The sequence below is a fragment of the Kryptolebias marmoratus genome, linkage group LG8 (genome assembly GCF_001649575.2).
Source record: "Kryptolebias marmoratus isolate JLee-2015 linkage group LG8, ASM164957v2, whole genome shotgun sequence".
Taxonomy (NCBI): Eukaryota; Metazoa; Chordata; class Actinopteri; order Cyprinodontiformes; family Rivulidae; genus Kryptolebias; species Kryptolebias marmoratus.
In genome coordinates, this window is record NC_051437.1 from 14,691,142 (window position 1) to 14,715,097 (window position 23,956).

The 23,956-nt window shown below is 40.2% G+C and overlaps 1 protein-coding gene across 1 annotated transcript in view; it reads right to left on the reverse strand.

Annotated features, from left to right (window-relative positions):
• Nucleotides 1-23,086, reverse strand: part of b4galt5 (UDP-Gal:betaGlcNAc beta 1,4- galactosyltransferase, polypeptide 5) — a 33,864-nt gene extending 10,778 nt beyond the window's left edge. Inside the window, exon 1 of the mRNA XM_017415184.3 lies at nucleotides 22,509-23,086. Within this exon, the coding sequence (XP_017270673.1) occupies nucleotides 22,509-22,617 (109 nt within the window). The 5' untranslated portion in view covers nucleotides 22,618-23,086. The remainder of the gene's footprint in view (nucleotides 1-22,508) is intronic.
• Between the last annotated feature and the right edge of the window lie 870 nt (nucleotides 23,087-23,956).

A 23,956-nucleotide genomic window follows, 5' to 3' on the forward strand; every position in this document is an offset into this window, starting at 1 on the left:
CTGTTTGGAAAACAGCTTGCATTGGTAATGTTTTAACAGCTTTGTGAAAGTTCTGCTCAGTGTGGGATGACCTACATAACACCAGAAGAAAGGTTGACCTGCCAAAGAGGAGAAGTTCAGTGGAACAATGAGTGGGGAGGAGGAGTATGTGGTCTAAGAGTAAGTCAACAAATGAGTTGAAGACACTGGGAAACCACACATGCACACACACACCCATTCTACAGAGTGGTTTTCATGCAAATGCGTACGCACACTAAGCAACTGAGGTTCCTGTTTTACAACCACACGAGTTTCTGATGTTAGCAAAAGAGCAAAAGCAAAATTCCTGGGATAGTTTACAGGCTCACTGAGGATTATTACTCCTGTTTTCTTTATTTGGATTCTGTCCCCAACACAATGCTGTCACAATAATGAATCCCCGCCTTTGTGAATCTGTATCCAATCGTGCAATCTCCGGACATTCAATCAATCAGCGCTCAACCTAAACAAATCCAAATCTGATTCACATTCTTGGAAATAATAAAAGTCTCTGAGTGCATGCTGCGTGTAAGTATAATACTGCTGAGCCAGAAATCTGCGGGATGTGATTTGTCATTTGTAATTGCATTACAGTTTCCATCACATTCATCTTATTTTATACTTGCTGCCAGGCTTGCAGGACTGGAGACTATCGGCTCTAAGCAGAAACTAAAATCAATGTTCGCAATTCACCTCTGTAGCATGTAAATACTACAAGTGCAGCTGTAGCAAATTGACAAAAGATGATAATCAAAAAGGGGAAACCACAGAACAGATCTGGTTCACTAATGCAGATAACAGAAAAGGAAGAAGTGAGAGATAATAGTGAAAAAGAGGAAACCCCAGAGCAGAGTCAGTTCACTAGCACAAAAAAAGGCAATAAAAAAAGAGAAAAATGTACACACACGCGCGCGCACACACACACACACACACACACACACACACACACACACAAACTGGCTGATGCCTTCTGAGACACCATATGATGGAAACATGCTAAGAGGCTTCTGGAGTGTGACCCAGGGCAGGCATCGACCTATTCTGACATGTCTCGTTCTCATGCCTGCCAAGCATATGGGGATTTCATATACAGCCCTACCGGGGCAGACACGACCTATATAGATACTCAACATTTATGCGCAGTACTTTGTCAAAACACTTAACATTTGCGGAACAAAAACAAAACAGAACCTCATTGTGATGGCTGCTGCAAAAGGTATTTTTACATCTTGCGCTCACTCTCCAGAAATCGGCTCTTTCAAGTGGCGGAAAGTGGCAGGCACAGAAATGAAGCCAATCTGAGCTTCATCTACTGTATACAAGGCAGCAGGCATGCAATTCGCTTCAGATTAAACATGCTCTCCAGACTCCGGAGTAATGGTTTTTGCTGACGTATTCAAGGCAACAAACTGTGACAAATGCAATGAGACACGAGAGACTTGGACCTCGGAGGAAACTAACATAATAGGCAACAACACAAGGCTGTTCACACTTGACATGTTTGTAAAGAAGAGCTGCGTCCAAACGCACGCACACATACAGATGAAGCGTTTTGGTGCATCATCGCTGAGTGGCAACTACAAGTTAGATATGTACATTGAAAAGACCCACCCAATGTAAACCATCAAGCACAACAAAAGACCTTGAACAACCTTGTCTTCTACAGCTCCACCAGAACACGCTGTCCACATGGCAAGCCCAGCCCACCTCTTCTTCTGCCCCGCTCTCCTTCTCCACATTATTCCCCCTTTCCACTTATCTGTATTTCTCTCCATCTCGCCCTTTCTTTCTCTGTGCTGCTGTGCCCGTTTAATGTGCTTTGAGTCACTTTCTGTCCAGCCCGTTTGTTCTTATCGTTTAAGTAAATAATCTGAATGATGGATTGCAGGCTCATGGGAACAACTCCAGGCAGGGACCCAACCCAACACTGTGCTTAATAGAAAAAAAAAAAAAAAAAGGCAACAAACAAGCAAAAAAAGGAAGACACATGCTATCTTCCTGCTTGTACTCTGCAAGGCAATTAACTCTGCATTGATAGCTCAGCAGTGGGAGGTGATCTGTCCCGTTCTGCCAGCTTCCTGATAAGAGCTGAAAGGTGGTTTTTTATTATTATTTTTTCTCTTCCTCACAGCAGAAATGCTTTCTGTAGGCACACACAGCACACATACTCTCCTGGCTTCAAGGGTTTATAGCTGTCAGTCTCAGAGAGGGTCAGCTTAATGCCAGTCTATCAGTGACACCCACAGATCCACATGTTCAGGAAGAATATCAGAGAAAGAGAGACTACACGGCCCCACATTCATCATAGCTTGGCGAATGCTGAATGTATAACATGTTAGTGTAATTAATTCAGCTGTCATCTACACTATCAGAAATGTAACACATTACGTTGCCTACGCACAACTTAGCAGGTCAATTTCAATACCTTACTGGAAAGTAAAGAGGCTATTACTTGAAGCATTAACAGCGAATCCCTCACAATTAGCTGCGACAATGGCTGCTATTTGAGCATATTGATCAGTTAATGATGTCAGAACTGGCATGTACTGATAATCTGAGCTGACTTTCTCGAGCAGAAAATTTGTGCATTTCATTTAAGTGAATATTGGCTCTCAGCTGAGGGGGGTCAGGCATGTCATTACCTCCTCTGACCTCTCTGTAAGTGATGCCGGGAAATCTACAGGCTAGAGTGATCAATGCTCTAATGCAGCAGCCTTTGGGTCAATACAAAGCACAAAACAACAACAAAAAAAAAAACGAAATTGTGAGTTATCCTATGGTAATATTATATTATTCCTTATACTTAGTGCGTGTCTAAATCCAAAAATAAAACTCATTTCGCAGACATTTAGATGTGATGGAAAAATCAGTTTCACTAATACGTTATAGATGTTTCAATGTTCTTTTTGATAGGTACATAATGTACTCTCCCAGAACTGTAGAACCTAATGAACTGGAATTTTTCACCACGAGAAAATCAAACTATATTTGATTTGATATATAAACAATTTAGAAAAACTGATCAGCATAACATTATGACCGCTTGCTTTTGCTGTCAAAAGAGCTCTGACTAGTCAGAACTAGGAAAAAAAAAAAAAAAAGTTGGAAAAGATCTTGAAGTGTCTAGTATGATAAAGCTACTAAAAAGCCTTTTGGCCCTGTGAATTCTGTGATAGGATTTCAGTGAACTGGGCCATTTCCCCACAGATGCCATCAGATTTGTATCGGGGGGGTTTGGAGGTCAAGCGGACACCTCAGGACTCAGGATGCTTGTTGTGTTCTTTGAGGCATCCTTTCGCAGCTCAAATGGCAAAATCGGTGTGTCAAACATGCATACGGGGGTTACTAATCTTGCATCCTGTTTGCCGCGATCAGCCTTCACTAACTGACTCTTCTTTCTACGCAAAGCGACATCTTATCTTGACCTTTTAAGGCTCATTTCATTGTCATGTGATATTCATTCTTGACCATGACCAGAGTCATCTGAGTACTTCTGAGGAGGGTGAGAAAACTCTAGCTAAGTCGTGTTTACAGGGAAGCTTGTTGGTAAAACACTGACAATTTTAAAATACTGTTAATTTTGAGGAAAGTCGGTTTGTCAAGGTGTCAAAAGTTCTGCTGTGGTTTCTTCTGTTATCAGGAAGTCTCATCAGCTCTGGTATTTATAAATGTTTGACTAGCTGATTAGTTTTTGTGTCGACTACAGTTTTGGCCAAGGGGTAACTTCAGGTTATGTACACAAGCAACAAAGTGGATTTTTTTTTCTCCCTTTTTTTCCCTAGGAAAAAAAAATGGAGACACACCAAGCATCCACAACATTAAAAGCTGCAACAAGTGATCATCTTGTTCTGTAGGAAAACCTGGGCCCAGATATGACCAGATTTTTGGGGTTACATTACAGTATACTAGATTGGTGGTTATGTGATGCACTATGAGTGTCTGAGAGGAGTTTCAGCTTCTTGGCTGCCATGACAAACACTTCTGTTCTGTACATATTAAAATGTCACTTAAGTTCCCTTCCTGAAAATCACAGAAATAAGCACAAGCAGCTGCTGCTGATAATGAAGACAATCTTGGTCTAATGCAAGCTATGGTCACATGATACTCAGTCATAAGTGGATCATGAGGATTCCTTCCAAACACAGCTACACTGCACAGGCAGGCACACGTACACACACACATTCAAATCTGGTGAAAATATTAGTATGTTCAGGCACAACAACAGGAAAAACCCATTAAGACTGTGATGGTCAGAACCCTCATGTGCACAAGAATCTAAAAATGACCAGCAGCTCACGTTTTCAAGCAACAAAAGGGAGGGCCGACTGGCTGAGTAAGAGGAGGAAGGAACAAAAATAGGGGATAAAAATAAGAAAATAAATAAATAAAAATAAAGCAGGGAAGTTGAGGTTCAGAGAGCAGATGTCTTTTTGACAGGCTGAATCATTTACTGCAATAGAAATGACGTCAGCACTTATTACAGTTCCTGGCAGTCCCCCCCCCCCTTCCAAAAGAACATCCAAACCACTTGAAGTCCAATTCCCTCTTACCCGTTTCCCCACTTCCTCCTGTACAGAAAATGTCATGCATTCAGTCACTGTTGTACATTTGGCTAATCTGTTCCTCTGATTTCTCTCTGCACCCTCTTCAACTGTGTTAAACAGCTGCCTGCGGAGAATAGTTGAGGCAAAGAGACCTTTAGTGAAAACAGTGGTGGGTTTGTGGTGGTGTTGTGGACCATTTATAATTTTCTGTTTAATCTAAAACAGGAAATATAGTTAAGTGACATAGGACTCCACTTTGCGATAACAATAGGGATAAAGCAAGTGTGTTTTTAAAATAAATCGAATGAGATGATTGAGAAAAGGAACAACAGCTGAACCGGCCAAGAGACTTGCTGGTACTTCCTTAAATTAATTTCGCTACACACTGTAAGCTGCTGCCCAACACCACACAGCTTGAGGTCGCCTCCACCCACAGCGCTCACAAACTAAAGCATCCCACAAGCGGTTATAATATGTACGTTATTGCATACACTCAGAATCGTAAAGCTTCACAAACATTTCTCAAACATTTTTTCCCCCCGGTACCTTTTCGCCATGTCTTGCACAAGCAAAGGTAAGGCTGCAGACACAATAGTAGTTACATAACAAAGGGTTACATTCTTCAACCATTCCTACCACCAAAGGTCAGCTTGAGCCTGCAGGACCGATGGGGAGGGAAGTCCATTTATGTGGGCATATGCTTGAAAGAGTCTTAATGTTCAATGTGGCACTACAACATGACAGCAAAGACCAGACTTTCATACTGTTAAAACCTGTGTCAGAGGAGGGGATCTCTTGGTGGATAGTGGAAAAATAATGCATCTCAAAATCTCACTATAATACTGAGAAAATAATATTTTCTTGCACTGCAATTAATATACATTATTAGTTTTTGCTAGCCTTTATTTTCTGTTTGACATCAAAGGCCTGTCAGTCTATTTGGCTTTCAACTTATAGGCCATCATTTCAAATATAAATAAAAAAAATCTAGATCTTATTCACAACATTTAGCCCTTCCCTTACATTTTTCAACTTCATGACAATTGGTAAGGTGTCCTTATTGTTTCTGTGATGTAGACATATGGCAAAGTGACCCTTTAAATAAATGTTTCAGGAGAACATTTCAAATGAAAGCTGTTAGAAAAACATAACAAAAACACAAAATCTAAGTTCTTTCTTAGTCAAAAAGAGTTCAATTCCACAACCATCACAATGTCTAATTTGACCTTTTTATATGTAATATGTTTAAATAACTATCAATCTTTCCTAATAAGCTTTAAAAAAATGTCACGAACAAATGTTTTCCTTAAACTAGTGACACGCCATTTTGGGATCAGCCAAAATGAATAAAGTATTAGATTCTTAAAGGGGTGTTTCATTTTATGAACAAATAATTTATCTATTAGCCATCCTACTTTTAAATGAAGTATGTAGTGAATACTCAAAATTTAAGGATACAGAGAATACTAGGAAATAAGATTCCAACTTGGTTATCAAAACCAGTACAGTATCTGAAAACTAAACCTAATAATATTATTTTATTTCATCCTAGAATCAAGTTGGACATTATTCCAAAGATAAAGGACAACACATACTAATTTTTATGATAACACAAATTGCACTGAAGAAAGGAAAGTAAGTTCTTTGATTCATTTATGTGGAGAAAGTGAAGCAAAGGTTGGGGAAAAACCCAGTGCTATAAATGGCCTCACTACTATAGTGCATTAACTGTGAACTGAAAGTCATTTCTGGGAAGAATTATAGTAGACATAATAAGTTGCAGCCACAGGAAAATCAGCTCATTTTTCAAGACAGGAAGAGCTTTCACGGCTCCTTGCAGTGTACTTCTATCCAGGGGTTTTGTTCCTTCTTCACTCCAGTTTTAAGGCTGTGCTGAACGGCCTGGGTTAATAAGTTACACTAACTGACTTGATTTCCAAACGGAGAGCACGGAGTCTTAAGCACTTTGAACCGCCTTGTTGCTGAAAAGTGCTATAAATACATTTGACTTGACTTCGTCATGAGGCGCGATGTTACACTTTAACATCTCTGTGTTGCAAGGACTTTTTAACGCCGATAATCCAGGGTACCAATCACTGACAAAAAGAATGGAGCTGATAATGTTCAATCAGAACATACTGTATCTAATCTACTGTGCGTTAACTATCTGGAAACTGTGTGTCATGGAAAATGTCATTCAGGAAAAACACCCTACCAAAAAAAGAGCCACTTTACATTACAGCACATAACTGAAACATACAATCAGCTCCTAATGACGAGAGCAACGTGAGGTCTAGAATGCAGCCATTATTAGTCTTGCATTTGTCCCTCTGCCCCTCCATCTGCTCTGTTGTCCTGAATGTGTGTTTGCCCATATCAGCCTGTGCAAGTGTGATGCCCCACTGATGTGTGCTGAGCCACTGCATGGCAGAGGAACACAGGGACCAGACACGGTGAGGAAAATTACAAAAATGGCACAGTGTTGCCAGGGCCCCCTGTTTTCTCTCTGCTGCAAGCAAATACTGGAAAACAAATCAAAGGGGTGGGATGAGGGGAGGCAGACAGACAGATTCTGTTTATATGTACACAAGACTGAGAATTAGAGACCTTTTGTAATAATAATAAAAAAACCGTACTGTCTTTTAGTATAGTACTTAGAAAGTAAAGCAGATGCAAGCAGGAATGCAAGTGGCATTTGTGGAAATGTCAACTTGTTTTTGGAAATTCTTTTAAAAGATCCTAACTTTAGTTGAAAAAAGGGTATTACTGTGTAAACGGAAAGTTTTGTTTTCAAGGTGCATGATCCCAGGGAGGCTAAATAACGAGTAAAAAGTAAAAAATAAGAAGCTTTTTGAACAAGGCCACATTAACACATTATCTGTCACAAGGATTTTAACAATATACACAGTTGTTATTAAATTATTATCTAATGACCTGATGCAAGTGCTCAGTTTTCTGCAACTTTGATTAACAGTGCAAAACTATTTCACTTGATACTATGCAAAAATGTAACAAATGAGCCATTAAATTGTTCTTTGTGCAGCATCTTTTGTTAAATTTAACACCGCTTCACATTTGTGTTTAGTTTCTATAAATGTGTCCTTCTTGTTGCACAAAACTGAACTTTGACGGGCATCTATTCTCTTGAACAGTGTCAATATATATAACAGGGTGAAGCTGAAGTTAAATGAGGTTTCCTCTGCTTGCCAGGAAGTTTCAGTCCATTGTTAATCTTATGAGCCAGCATCCTTTGGTTCTGAGTCATTGGTGTCAAACTGCTGTTTGCTTACAGGAAAAATACCCAAGAAAGCAATTTGCTTATTACTTCAAAACACCATATCAAACAGAGAGACCTAGCAGCTGAAGAGATACATTTTTATCAGGCTAGTGGAGATTATAAAAAAGCTAAAAAGGACGACATTCATTGTTTAGCAGTTATTACGGCACTGTGACTTATTATCAAAAGTCTACACCATGTTGAAGCCCTGAGATGGACTGACCAGAGCGTACCTTAGCTCTTGGCATGAACATCAGCCATCAGGTGATAGCAGAAAAATGGAAATATGGATAGATTTTTTGCATAAATTCCCACATGCAGCAGAAAACTATACAAACAAAATGTTAAAATCTTCAACTTTTAACTTCAACAAACAAAGAAAAACAAAGTGCACTCTGGATGTTGGTGAAGAACAACTATGTTAAAATGTTTGATCAGATTATTTTAATCAAACCGATTAGAGACTCCAACTTAACTGATGAGACTATAATATGGGAATATTACTCTGTGTGAACACAGTTACCAAGGATACGACTTTTACAACTTGGTATGTCAGATGGTTTCTAAGTAGTCCTTCCTATCTTTCCATTTTTTTTTTTTTCCTCTTTTCTTCCATGTCCATGCCAAGTTGATTGCAATTTCTTTGACTGCAGTGTGTGGAGAAGGTCCAAAAACTGTGGGCTTTCCCGTGTTAGAGCGGCTTGTGCTGTGCCAGATCATTAAAATCAAGTGATGATTCGTTTCCGTCCCTACCTGTCCTCTTATTTCTGGTCTTGCCTGAGCTTTTCAGTCATTCTCTTTCCAATATAATGTTTTTTTTCTCCCTGCCAGCTCATGTTATGCTTGCCCCATCTCTTTCTTTTAAAATCTCTAATTGCAAAACACAGCATTTATCACTACCTGCGTAGAAATTGAGTAATCTCTTTCTTGATGAAACGGTAAAGAATTGCAAACAAAAAAAATGTAAATAATTGCATGAGTCTTGCCCCAACGTCTCAAAGCAGTGAGGCAATTGTGGTGTTGGTTGGCCAAGGGCTGTTAGTACAGATGCCGCTCCCTTCGGCTCATTTCCGCCTGCTTTTATATTTGGCGGCTGTCCAGAAAATTCTTGTTTTATTGCATCAGCTCAACATTCAGAGTGCAAGGAGGACTTATACCGTCAGGTACACACAGTGACCACACGAGGCTCAGAAGCACTACATGATGAACCCCCATCCCACTGCACATCCCATCTCCAACCATGCATATCATACTGCCTATTCTCCTACTTGCTCCATTTCCCTATCCCCCCCCTCCCAGTAGAAAGATGAGGTCTTTTCACAGCTGGAGGTTACTCCTATTGACTGAACAAATGGGCCAGAGCAGGCAGCTAGTATGCTGCACTGCCACAGTAGCCAGACACAGCAGAGGAAGTCCTTCCCTATGGATTATCACATTAACTCTTTGCAACAAATTTTATTGCAGCCATGTTGTAATCGATATTTATAACACAGAGGACTGTGCTTTGAGGAAAAAACCTCGTCTCCCTGAGACATTATTATATAACCTGGATAACCGTATCAATGCTATCTGTCAACTGAAACATAACGTATTAAAGTTAATCTAATTGATGGCATTTCTAAAAGTCAACAAGCCTGCTCATTTCTGCCAACATAACTGAACAGGGGAGGCTACTTGAATTTTCTGATACACAGTGAATGACTTCACTAATTATAGTAAGATGTGACTGCAGATCACCGCAAGCAAGATGAAAACCCCTCCAAGTGAGAAAACTGTAATAGAACCACAAGCATTTAGACTTCTCAACACTATAAAATTTAAATTTAATTCTCACTGAAGATATCATCTGGCTTTATTTTAGCTTGTTTCCTGGTGACAAAAGCAAAGCATGAAATAAAGCAGCAGTTAATTAGCACTCATTGGATTTGCACTATTATCATTTGCCACAACGGTGTTAAATCATGTTGCCACAGCTACACTCTGCCCTCCTGAGGTTTTATTAGAAAAGCCCTCTAATCAATCTCTTACTCGGGCTCTTTCTCTATGGACTGTTTGTATATTTGCTGCCTTAGCCTATTTAACATGGTAATGTGGACACATCAGAATTAGGTAATTGTTAGAAAATGACATTTTGAATCACAATATCTAGGCCACAGAGCAGTAAAGTGCAAGGCTAGAGGGGGAAAAAAAGCTGAACCAGATGAAAAATTTGTTGTTCAAAATGTACTTAGTTAAGGTGGAGGACACTATCATGCACTATCTTTCAAACAAGTTCTTCTTTTTTAGTACTGGGTGCAAACATTCACATATCAGAACACTTCTTTTTTTTAAAAGTTTCAACAGATGTCCATATTGAAAGCTTGCTGGTTAATTTCTGCAACTAAACTCTGGCTATAAACAAAAGCAGTGACCAGGAAGGGAGTATTTCACACTTCAGAGACTGGAAGAGATTACTGATGCTTCACATTAGCTGCATGGTGCATGCAGATTTGATCCCATTCGTCACTTATATTAGAATGGCGCTCTGAGAGGGTCTTCTTACTGTCGGTGCAGAGCAGGAAGCTCAATTACAGGAACCTATAACCGTTTCAATTATCACATGGGGAACGGAGTATAATTTCAATTAGGCCTGGGCTGGTTTCCAGATTTAAGACACACGAAAAAAAAAAAAAAAAGGCTACCATTTTAAAACAAAAAAAAAAAAGGTACTTCCTTCTGCAGATTGAGCTGTTTTTAATGAGTAGTAAGGGTCAGACAGTGCGGGGATTTCTCAGGTTATGTGCAGCATAGAGTGACACTCCCCCTCCCCCACCATTTGGTGTGAGCTGTCAGTGAGCTGTGTATGAAGGCGGAAGGACGTGAACCCCGTGAATCTTTCTCCCTGTTGAAAAAGGCAAAGTCGTCCGTTTGGGAATTTTCTGTCTTTGGCACAGAACCCCAGACGGCTCGTGGCTTGGCTATCGAAGGAGGCAGTGCTTAGAAGACGTCACATCTCTGGAAGAAACAACTATTGCTCTTTCTAAATAACACCGTCTCGACTTGCAACAAGCTATGAGAATTAGTGGGTCTAGCATCCCTGGAATAAACAGCTACTGCAGGCTCACTACTGAGGCAGACACAAGCTAATTAACTAGCTAACATCAGCTTCTCAGACTCCCAACATTTCTTCACAAAATGGAGAACAGCAGTAAAGATCTAATACTAAACAAACATGTGCTTTTAGTTTAGTAATATAATTAACTTGACCTAATATTACTTCAAAAGTTTTGGTTGTGTCTTCAAAATCCCAACATCTACATGGGCGTCAACACATGGACATATTCATGTGCTCTGTGCAGTGTCAAAAATGTCATCAAAATCAATACTAGAGTATTAGTTCATAATATACTTAAGAAGAGCAGTAACAGTAGTAACAGGATGTTTTAAAACAAAGTCAGTTAGATGACCTAACCTATTAAAATTTTGTTTAATGCTGCAATAACATAAAATCATGACATTTCTGTTTCAACTTATCATACAATCTGAACATCCAGTCATTTCCTGTCTTAGTTTCAATGAAAACATGAAAAAGACTCATTTTGAAAATTAAAAGGTGATATTTAAAACATGCTTTAAAAGTAACTTCTTTTTTAAGCCAATAACTGCAGACGTTCAAAAGTGTAGAAAGTCTGCATGGAAAACAATTGGCTTCCTGTTTAAAAGTCTAAGGATTAAACGGATTGTTCAGTGAACGTTACCGAGGGCTGAGTGTAAAACCTCATAATAATGATTCCCTGCCATCAGCAGTTCTCCAGCATTTCCACTGCGTGTGCACTTGGATTCTGCCTCTCTAGCAACATCCGTAACGTTCACCAGTTTCATCACAAGTTGCAGTAGCAGCCTGCCTTCAAATGCGTGACCAAAGTAACCACGGTAACCATCTCAATAACAAAGGGAGGCTCAGACCAGGTTAACAAAGACCAGGAATCTCCTCGGGATGATTAGGTTACATAAATGATTAGTGCCTCCACACGAGACCTCTGAAATGACTCAGCTCCATCTAAGCACTGATACACCTCCACCCCCTCAACTCTTCTGCACTCAGCTACACCATCTGTCTGAGGTCATATATCCAGACTACAGGGGCTGCATGGGGCTCATCTTACAGACAACAGTTTAAGACATAAAAGCATGATTGGTGTGTGTGTGTGTTGGGATGGGGGTGGGGGGAAATCACCTTTGAATTTGCTTGGGTTGATATGTCTGTACAAACATCTGTAACTGGAACATGCACTGTGTAGGAAGTCAGGGCTTCAAGTACATCATTAGGGTTGTAGTTACTGAATCTCTAAGTGTTTGAGTATTCTATTAATTAATTCATTGATTAACTGAATATTCAAAAATACATGTGCCACTCAGAACTAAGGTCATGCTTGTGCACAGGCATAAAATCCTAAAATCAGTAATTTATTATAAAGCCTTTCTATAATAAAAGCCAATAGTCACCTGAATCTTGCACACTTTTGTTCGGACTTGAGATGACGGACTGTTCTTAATGGCTTTTGTTTCTTTTGTTATGAAGTGAGAAAGTCTTCGACAGGTGCGCAGAGCTTCGTGAAAGAACACCTTGAAACTCTATGCGCGTCCTGCCTTAGTGCACGTTCTCTGACAATTCAAAACTTTTTAATCTGTGTTCTTCCGAAAATATTTCTTTGACACCAAATCGGTTTGAAGGCAAGCGAGCTCTTCATCACTGCCAAGATACTTTAAGGCCCCTGTGCTGGGGGAACACAAAGGTAGAAATGCAACAACTTGTTATTCATTTTAAAACTAAAAGTCGGCATCTGTGAAATGTAACTTAATTTCCTCTCAGTGCACGCTGCAAATCCACGTGGAAAGACGCACGTAGAGAGCCGCCTGGGTTGTTTCATCTGCCGCGAGCACCGATACAGCTCCTCATATGGCATTTTCACAACCCAGGAAGATTCAGGATGCTGCCGTTACTTGTTGGTCTCCTTCTAAAAAGCAGCCGTCTCTGCAGAGAATGCTGTTTTAATCGGTCTACCGTTTGTATAAAGATGTTGATGAGCTAAATCAAGTTTTTACAACAGACACACTGTAAAGTATTTTTATTTTAGTTTTGTTTGATATATCCCCAAAGTTTTATCATTTTTAGTCTTTACCTTTGATACATTTCATTTCTATTGTACATTGTGCAAATGTAAGCATGTTGCACTAACAGTAACAATTGTTCCTGTGAAACACGATGAGTATGCAGTTACTCTAAGGAAGCATTGCGTCAAAGATTTTAGCCGCAAAGATCTTTGGAGTTTTCCAATGAACCGTTGGTGCTCTATACACCAGACAACATGGATGTGGAGAACTTCATCTGAAATTCGCATGAAAGTGGTGAAACTTTGGTTGGGCACATAAAAAATAAATAAATAAATAAAAACTAAAGAAAGGTTGGTAAATGCGCAAAAATCAGTGTAAGGCAAAACAAAGTGATGCTCCAATTTCAGCTCAACTTCCTTGATGAAAAAGAGCAGTCATAAAAAATAAAACAATAAAACGATAAAATGTACATTGTTTTTTTAACAAGCTGGAAGAATAATGATGCTCTCTGCACAAAGATTTTCAAGGGCATGCGCACTTTTATAAATGTATTTTTACTCTGATTTCAGGAAGTATTCTGAATTTTGTGCTAAAAACGTGTTAACAATAAAGGAAGTTGAAAACTGACAAAATTTATTTAAAGTTGACTGTTCTCTAGTTTACTTCCAGTTATATACAACCAGAAGTCAAAAAAGAGAACTACTTTAATTAAAATCAATCATTGAGCATGTATCTATACCTGAGAATGATCACTTTAGCTGATAATTCATGGGGTAATGTGCTTGGGAAGTATGTGTTGTGACAAATAAAGGTTACAAAGCCCAAAAAGCTCTACTCATCGAGGGTAGGTATGGACATTTTAAGCAAAAACACTGAATTTGTTCGGTAATTATTCAGTTTTTCTTCAAATATTCAACGCCAGTTTGGTTCCGCTAGTCTCATCTAGCCCCTCCCCAAAATCTACCAGCCATCGTTCCGATGGATCAGAATGGAGGGGGACGCACGTGTTCCGACAGTACAGGTGAGCTCACCCGTGACTACAGTTTCCACTTCATTATCCTTTCAAAATAAACTACAATGGCAGAAAGACCCTTGAGGAAAAAATAGAAATGCTTATTATTTATGTAAACTTTAAATGCTCAAAAGTTCCTGCCCGTCCCTAATTGAATCACTTATCATTACGCATCATAATTTTATTTAACTTTTAATAATGAAAATCTATCCTCTATGCAGCTATGCATTTCATACCATCATTGTTAAAGTAAAAGCAATGTTTTGATTCCTGATATTTACCAACCCTAAACTGAAAATGTTCTCAAAAATACTGGTTTCAATAGTTTCACTATAAGCCATTTATACAGACAAAACTTTAACTTGTGTCTCTTAAGCACACACAGCAATGCCGCAGGAACAAATGGTTTAGATTTTACAGTATCACAGCATAGTTATCTAACCTTTCTGCCTTTTTTTTTTTTAATATTATTTTTATCGTGACGTTCTCGGTTTGTTCCAGTAAACCAAATTTGGCGTGTGCATGAAAGAGTTTGTTTGATGAGGACTAATGGGTACAGCAGGTAGGGTACCGTATGGCCAACGGCAGGCTTTAAGGGGATTATTCATGCTCCTGACTGACTCAGAGGGTGCATTGAACTCTCACTCTGTTGATATTTAACCAAATTCCTTTGTGAATAGAATGGTCAGTCACATGAGCTTGGCCTGTGTGCACGCAGTCAGCAAACAGGGTTGTAACATAAAAGCAGTTGGCTTTACACAATTAGAAAGGGGTCTAGACGGAAGCAGAAACAACTATTTTGACATGCTTATTTAAGTAATGAGGCACGGGCTCTCGGGGCCGGTCAGTGGTAGAAAGCAGAGCACATCCAGCATAATTTACAGTTATTTTTACATGTTGTTAGGACATTTAGGGAGGCACTTATGTTAAGTATACAGATGTTCATGACAAAAAGGAAAGAAAAAAAAAAAGAAATAACCCTGTGTGAATTGACTGTATTTTTTCAGGGGAATTTATTGTCACCTAGATCATCATGGGAACAAGGATGGCATGTTTTCGTGGTTGCACTGACAATAAAAAGGAGTCGGTCCTCAGAGGGATCAGGTCTTGAGGGAACCATGGCAACTGCAGTGAAAATGTCAAACAGCAGATCTTAGGCAGTCAAGCCGGAGTGACTGAACTGCTGGTCATGCAGCATTTTTATTTTTATTCTACATTTTCTGTGCATTATTTTACTCCCTTTTCAATTTTCTAAAAAAAAAAGCTACAGAAAACCAAGTCTACTTTTAATGTAATCATGTTTCACCCCAGCCAACCCTATCCTCTGGAAGGTAGCTTAAGAAACCTGGCTGAATTGAGCTAAACGGACAGATCAATTAAGCAGCAGTAGCAAGTTAGAAGGAGGAGTCGCACTAGTAACACATGAGCCTCTGGGGCCAGAGACATAGCTTCAGATAGCTTCAGCCATTAAAGGGGAAATTAAAGAAAATATCAAAAATAATGAGCTTTTATGTTTTTCTTTTAGCTAAGCATTATCATAAAACACTCCAGTGGTCCATTTACTGATTTAAAATTTTTAAATCCCAAAGTGGGGTGAGTGTGGGCGGAGTTACCTCCTTGGTTGGTGACGCAGAAGGAGGCAGGGCCAGCTGTGGCAGACCGCTGCAGGACACTGAGGAGGTTACTGTCTCAGTGTTTATCAGGAAAAATGGAAGGAGAAGAAGAAGTAAGTTTTGTTAACAAGAGTACCGGTTAAAAAACACAGGTGGGTTTTTTTTTTGGTCTGGAGTGATGTTTTCGGGAACTCCAGCGCCAGATTTCACAAGGGGAACCCCCAAGCTTTAAAACGGTGTCACGCAGTCTTCAAGGAGTTTCCCATCCGGACAGCTAGAGGCTGCTGGTGGGTGCTGGTCTGACAGGCGCTGGTTCTTCTATTGAAGGTTTGTATTTCAGGTGGTCCTCTTCAAAATGTTAACAGTCAGTCAGTCACCAGATTCTGGGATGTAATTTTCACCAGAAGCTAAACTAACCACATCCATCAAACTTTCTGGTCCTTTTGGAAGCTGAAGAACGACACAGATGTTGGAGTTTTTGGTCAGTTTACACAAGTAATTGGATCACACTGAACCATTTCACCCCCACACTATCTGTATTTGATATTTCCTGCCTTGTTGGCGATCCTGTGTTTGGCACGTGATACGTCACACTTCCGAGTTTTCACGGAAAATGCCAAAGAGACCCTAGTTTTAACTGAGTATAATTTGTTTAAAATGAGAGACTCTGAAAACAAGCACTTTTTAAGACTTTATTTAGATTTATGTTAGCTTCTAAACACTTTTCATTTCCGCTTTAACACAAGTGAAACACGGGCAGGGAAGTAACGTGCACCAGAAACGCACAAGTGTGTTGTTTTCACAGGTACACACACACCTACTCATTCCACAGAAATACAAACACTCACTCACCACTGAAGTGCTCAGAGAGACACTGCTCTACCACAGACGTGGATCTGACACTTGCCTCTGCTTAGGTTCATGCTTACATGAATTAAAAAAAAAACAAAAAAACAGCTAGTTAAACCACACAGAGTCAAAGAGATTTAAAACCAAAAACAGCAAATAACATTCTTCACTTGTCAAACAATGCAGATTTAATTAATGCACCTAAACTGGGGAACAGAGCGAGCTACCGGTTCAACTCTATGCAATATTTTTATGAACATGTGAAAAGCTGGCCTTGTATCAACATCTTCACTTCCCTGTAAGGCATCAAACTGCCCAGCACCAAACATAGCCTCTTTCATTTTTACAAGTCTTTCTTCTTCTTTTTTTTTGTTTTACCCAAATAAGGATTCAAATTCTCTTGAGGGAGGCAGCCACTCAGAGTGGAAAGTCAGCTATGCAGGAAGTGGCAGCCCAAACACTCAGGCACAGAGGTGAGTGCAGCATCATATGAGCACATGACCACAGTAGAGAGAAGGTGTGACTACAGCAAATATAGACCCTGAACAGGGAAACTACATTTCTCAGAAACTCACAATAATGTGACAGCACAAAGCCGGCTTTTTTCCTCACCACATCTAACGTGATACCATGGCAGAAGGTTCAGCACAAACCTAAAACTCGCTCCTTGTGCAAGACTTTAAAACGAATCCCTTAAGACGAAGTTGGGAAGGGTGAAAGAACATTAAACTTTTAATTATCAAGCTATTATATTTAACTAAATGTTAGCGGAAAACTATTAAAATGAACTTAACTCATGACAGTGTCGTGCCTGTGGCTGATGACAGAAAGTAAATTAAAAATACAATGAAAGGGCTTTGTGACTGAACAACAACCCTCAAATCCATCATTTTTTATTAACAGTCTGTTCATCAGTCCCCATATGATGCTGCCAACGTTGCATATGATGCCATCAGCTCAGCTGTTGCCAGGCTACAAACACAATACCTGGATGCAATCTCTAGAGATTTTATTTTATTTTTTTCAACCACGACTCTCTTCTCCCTCTGCTACAATTGCACCTTTCTATCTGTTTGTCAACAGCTTCAAAAGAGGAAATAAAACCTTTGACTTATTTTACGCAAATCTCAGTGATGCATACAGATCTTCAACTCTACTGACTGGTACAGGAAGTAATTGCAACCAAGTGCAACAGCTTCACACAATGCCTCTCAAGTCATTATTTGCCATTTTTAAATCAGCCATGTCTCTGTGTGTTTTCCTTTGTCTGCAGCATTAGCAGAATACCTCACGAACCAGTGGACAGCTTGTAACGAAACTTGCAGAAAGTAATCACTGGGTGTACAGCTACAACTGATAAGGTTTAGGGAGCCAACCTCGTCCAAGACAGCCACTCAATCGACGGCTACAGCTCAGCTACTTTTACAGATACTGAGCTAACATTTTGGTGTGGTAATAGCTGAGAGTCGCCCTCAATGCATACTTCAGCGCCAACAGATCACCGCTCTGGCAATATTGCGTGAGCTCGTACATAGCGTAATTTACAAGGTTTGACCAAAACGCCTACAACTCTGTCATTTCTCAACATAAAATGATCTTAGTGCGATGGGCGATACGCATTCCTTTAATGAGTACTAGGAATTTCATTTATAATGTTTTTGTTTTTCATTATTTTTTAATCCTAGTAGTAGGTTTTTTTCATTCATCAGTATTAAACACTGAAACACAATTATTTTGGGAGGATATAAAAAGCATGATTTAATTCAATGCAATTACTAGGCATGCACAGTTTTATTCCGTGCATCACAAGTGATCAAAATCAACTACAATGTATAATTGATGTTTTGTGTAACGTATAGCAATGAGACAAGTCATTTCCAGGCATATATTACCATTTCAAGCGAAAGAGATACACTTCAAAACAATGTTGTACTCATTTCTGCTCGTCTCACTGATTCATTTGGACTTGGGTTCTATATTTGCCTCGCCATAAGAATAAAACAGAATAAAAATTAACTTGCTTCTGAGACATGCGCTAACTGGCAGTCTCCACTGGTACCAGAGTACTTAAGAGAAGATAAGTAGGTATAATTACAGCTGGTGTCAATGAAATGATGTGGAGCTGCAAGGTTACGTGCAGTTTCTTTATAGCCGAATTAAATTTATATAGATTTTAATGATACAAAAACAAAGCCCACGCCACGGCTTACAAAGTGTGTTGCTACACGTCGAGTCAGAGTAACAGCTTTATCCAAGTCTTTGTTTCCTTATTGCACCACGGTAAAAAGAACTATTCATAACTCTCTGAAGCAACTTTAAACCCCTGGTTAGAGCTTTACTTCGCTTGTTAACTATGAAGATTCATTGCTTCATTTGCTGTGACGTCACTTTAAAACACACAGCCTGGACTTAGTTCTTCATAGCCACATCTCTGAATGAATGAGTTACAAACTAAGGCATGCACAGTGTCACAGACATAAAAACCATTTAAGGTAGGAGGATGAACCTGGTCTCCAGTGACATAGAGAAGCACCTGCTCTCTTGTCTCCCTTGCACTCCCTGGATGTGACGGTGTGTGTGTGTGTGTGTGTGTGTGTATCTGCATTCAAACCTATAAATAGAAGAAGCGTCTTCCCTAGCACTCGCTCCAGTGGGATCCTCTTATGTTTTAATTAAATAAACTGCTGCAATGAGGCCCAGCTGTGCCCTGCATCCCCAGATTGCATCAGTCAGCATCCATGCTCAGGGGCGACATGCACTGTAAGGGCCGGGGCGTTGGTGCATATGCATACATGAAGACAGAGGCAGATGGTGAAGAGGAAGGGCAGGACGGACTACGCAGTGAAATTGGGGCATTCTGCTCCGAGGCCACCTGGGTATCAAAGGAAGCCCTGTTCAGGTGTTCTGGATGGGTTCCCCGACGTGAAAACCAGCAGCTCGACTCATCCTTTTCACTCTTCCCTCTCTTCATCTCATTTCCTTTGCTACGTTATTCTACGTTTTAAATATTTTTCAAATAAAATATCTCTTTAGGTGGCCCATTGGCCCTAAGAGTTGCCTCAAATAGGTCTCGTTCTGATTGTTTAGAGCCGACCCATGCACATGTTTTGCTTCTCAACGCTTGTGTTTAAATGTGACAAGGCAGAGTTTAATGTGTGGCTTGGGAAACCTGGGCGGTGTGTATTGAGCAAAATAAGGTGCACAAGGGCGCTTGATGGACAGTAAAGTTAGCGGTTATCATGAGCTGAAGTTGTTTTTCAGTTTTTTTTTCCTGAAAATACAGCTTTTGACAACTGAAGAGTTAAAAAAACAAAACCAAAAAAAAACTTCAGTTTTTGAATCTTTAATCAGCAGAGAGGTGCTGATAAACCACTTATTATAAAGAGCCTTTCACATCTCTCATTTTGCATCTGCGGCACAACATAAAAACCATGCAAAAGCCAGGAACAAATAGGAGACAGGCAAATCAAATAACATCTGAATTTTGATAAAGGGCCAGGTAAGTGAAAATTTCCCTGTGATTAGGATGTTCATTTGCATATGAGCTAGTTAACCAATGGTGACTGATCACAAGTGGTCACTCAAGACACAAGTGGGGATGGATTTTAATGGCCAGCGAGAACATTAAAAGTAGCTTTTGGTACAAACTAGAGGCTCTCTGTGGGGTATGGGAACCGGATAGGTCTCAAAAAAAGACAATGTGTGCTTTCTAGACCAGTCATCGTACATTTACAACTTTTTGACAAATCACCATAAAGCTACTTGTACAGCACCAAAGGTAAACAAACAAACAATTAATAAATAATCACCTCTCTGAAATACAACTTCCCAAAGATTCTGCAGTGCAGAGACAAAACAAAAAAAAGAACCTGAGTCTAATAATTGTAAAAGAATATGATGACGTTCCTGCATTTCAAAAAGACCAAAAAAGGTAAAGCCGTCCACTAGAAATCAAATTACCACTGACAAATGGTAAAAGTGAGTACCTGACAGAAGAGAAAATACAGAAGAGTCTAAGAGGAGATACACCGGATATATTACATCTCAACAGCTTTTGTTCGTCCAACTCATTCGCCACAGTTTAGTTCGGTTTCACAAACTGCCTACTCAAGAGTTGCCTTTCTGACCACACATTTTCAAACTTCCATCTAATGGCCAAAGGTCGACATCACAATCAGGGAGTGCATCATAACACTGCACTGGCTAAAGACTGGGCCCAGACTGGTTAACGATCATCTCTATAATCATCCCTCGCGTGACTTCCCCGTTAAGGCCTGCTTGTAAAACGGACTTAAACTGCAGCATTTAGTAAGAGAAGCAGAATTCGCCTCGTTCCCGGTTAGCATCTATAATTAATGGACTGGTGCTGCTGGTCCTTGCTCCGTTTTTAAAAACGAACCCCCAGTAAGCTTTGTGTCCATTAAGGCCCTACAACAGTCAACACCCTGGAGGATGAATATGGCTGAGTGCAGCTCTCAGTCAGGCACCATCAATGCCTCAGCTGGAGAAAAAAAAAAAAAGTGAGTAACTGAATAAAGGCTTATTTTTATCTCAGTCACTTAATGATTTACTTGTTTATTTCCTTTACATGTAGAGGAATAATCGTCGTTGGTAACTGGGAATGAGTGTCAGTAACGAGTTCTGTGTGAAAGACTTCATTGAAATATTGACTAAATTGTCCTCAGCTGGTAAAAACTGTGAACTGATCAATGCACATTTTAATGAGCACGAAGCACCAGCCTTCTCTTTAATAATTTCTTTGAAAGGCTACACCTATAGTCACACAAACGAACAATATGTCGCTGGCATTGTCAGCGCTGATAAGAACAGGTGCCCGTTTTTTTGTCGTCATCGTGCTAAATGTCTGTCAATCTCATGAACTGATCAGCTCTCTGGCTCAGACTGGGGATCTGTTCCGGCACGCCGCGCTGCCTTGAAAAGGAACAGGTACAGGTATTTCGAGGAATCCCGGCAACACAGAACAAGCAGAACCGGATGTCGCGCCAAGAAGCCGCGGCTTGGATGAGAAACGAGAAAAGAGAAAAGAATGTCTTCAAAACAATGTTTTGTGTAAACTCCAAACTTCCATCATCTCCAGTTCCTGCAATGTGGCCCAACCTTGTTGCCGGAATCCAGCTGCACCACAAATCTGTGCTCCTGAAACTACTAGAGAGATTTTTATTTTCTTCTTTTTTTTTTTTTTTAAGAAGAAAGAATAGGTTGGCCCAGACTCTGTGGCAGAAACAAAATGCATTTTGCTAATTATACAAGTGCAGTTTACCCAAGATCATCTGTGCTCACAAAGCTAGTGATAAGGACCCCAAGTAGGCCATGATAGGCCCTAATGTCTCTGGGCTGATAAGACGAGAAGCTAGGACGTTCTGGACACAAAACGGATGGGTTTGTTGTCCAGGAAGACAGGAGTGTCTTGTCCCAGCACATGCAGATAGCAACAAAGAGTGACAGAGCAAAGCAGCGGATGAGATTATCAGACACACTGATGAATAAATAATATGAGTATTCAGGACATGCGATATTACACAACTACATGTGACTAACAGGCACCTCATGAGGGAAGAAATGCCTTGACAGAAGGCTGAAATATAACTTAGCTTCATAAATCACAACTCATGTGGTATTTAGTCTGCCAATAACAGCCACCAAGGGTTAGTATTATGGAAGGACACACACACACGTACACAAGTCAATTTTGGATTATGGAGTCCAAAAATGCACCTACAAATCAAGGCCAAAGACTACATTTTTGTCTATGGCTCCAGACATTAGGCTACTGTTAAGTATTGGAATCACGGCCGAAAGGCCTAGTAGCATCAGCGAGATTATGACAGCCCTGCTCATCAGTAGTCCTGTTATTATCACGGCCAGGTAAATGGATATTATGGGATCAGCGTCCAGCTGAGCCTCATCATCGACTGGGTGATATCAAGGCTACGAAGAGGCGCATGGTCGAGCTGTCACACATGATGACCTAACGGCCCATCCACACAACCTCACTGCATCATGAAGATCGGCCAAAAATATATATTAATAAATAAAGAAAGAAAATTACGACAAAAACCACCCGGTTTCGTTCGACTTACCGATGCCGGGAGCGGAGTAGATGAAATACAGCGCCGAGGTGGACAGTGAAAAAAGGAATAAAAGCCCAAGGAATGACCTTCTCCGGAAACGCAAATGTGTCGGCATCATACAGGCAGAGGGGGAGAAAAAAAAAGACGAAGCTCAGACACACAGAGGCACGTTTCGCTTCTCTTCAACGACGACGGAGCAGCCCCGGTGTGTCCAGATGCCTGAGCCAGCAGTCCGCGGACGGTCTGGGTTGAATGAGTCGAAATGGAGTGGTGGGGCTGCGGCAGTGGTGCTGCTGGTACAGGGCGACGAGGAAGTCAAGTCTATTTCCGCGGCAGGTCGAAAACAGGATGAGAGACCGCCAATGTTCAGTCCAGACACACGGATTCCATTCCTGGCGCGATGGTTTCGGTTTTAATTCAACGTGCGGTCCGATGTAGAGGCGGCTGACAAAGACCAGCGCGGTGTAAAGTGGCCTGTTCTCAGCGTGAGACCATCTTTTCAGGTTCCACACTACGTCGCTGATGGTGTTCCTGCCGCTCTTGCACTTTGCCTGCCTGCCTGCCTGCCTGCCCAACCCTATGAATGGAGCCGTCTCTCCGCAGAGAAGAAGAAGAAGAAGGAAAAAAAAAAAGAGAGCAGTACCTCAAGTGGGCGTTAACGGTAGCTCCTACTCAACAAACACGAACGCACGTACGTGCTCGGCGTAGACCACGTTACCTGGCAACCAAGCGTTCGAATATAGGAGCCCCCCTCGTTAACGTCGCTACGCTGTCATAACGTTATGGCATATGTATGACCACAAGCTAGCCATTTAGCCTAGCATGAATCACATGACAGGGGTCTAAGACTGATGAGACGCTGAACTTTGGACAGTTGTAAAGCTACTTTGCCAGTAATAGCATACATTTTAAATGAGAAATGGCCCGCGTAAACTCACCTAATTTTAAACCTTGATTTTATTTATTCATTAACCTTTGCTCTGATATTCTATTTAGCGTTAGTTCAAGGGCTAGCTGTAAAAATCACCCCCCCAAAAAAACAAGCTTGCGACAAAATAACTAACATTATAGCATATCTTGTTTTTATTACAGGGTTTTGTACAAAGCAGATTGTTATTTCACATGAGAAATGTATATCGAGCTTAATCAGATCCATAATGTGGCTGTTAGGGTCACTTACTTTTTTTTTTTTTTTAATGGTCTCGTTTTGTGTCTCTTAAACAATCATTTACATTTATTTATGACTGTTTTGCATATTTTTAAATACATTTAGTGACTTTTTTTTAAAAAAAAAAGTAAAAGTAAACAATTAAAGATTTATGCCCTCCAGGTTATTAAGTAATATCAAAGTTTAGATACATTCATTGGATGACAGTTCAACTTCATTTGAAGTTTTCTCTTATTTTTTTAAATAATTTTTACAATTGCTATTGTTGACTAACTGCGGTGGCAAGCAG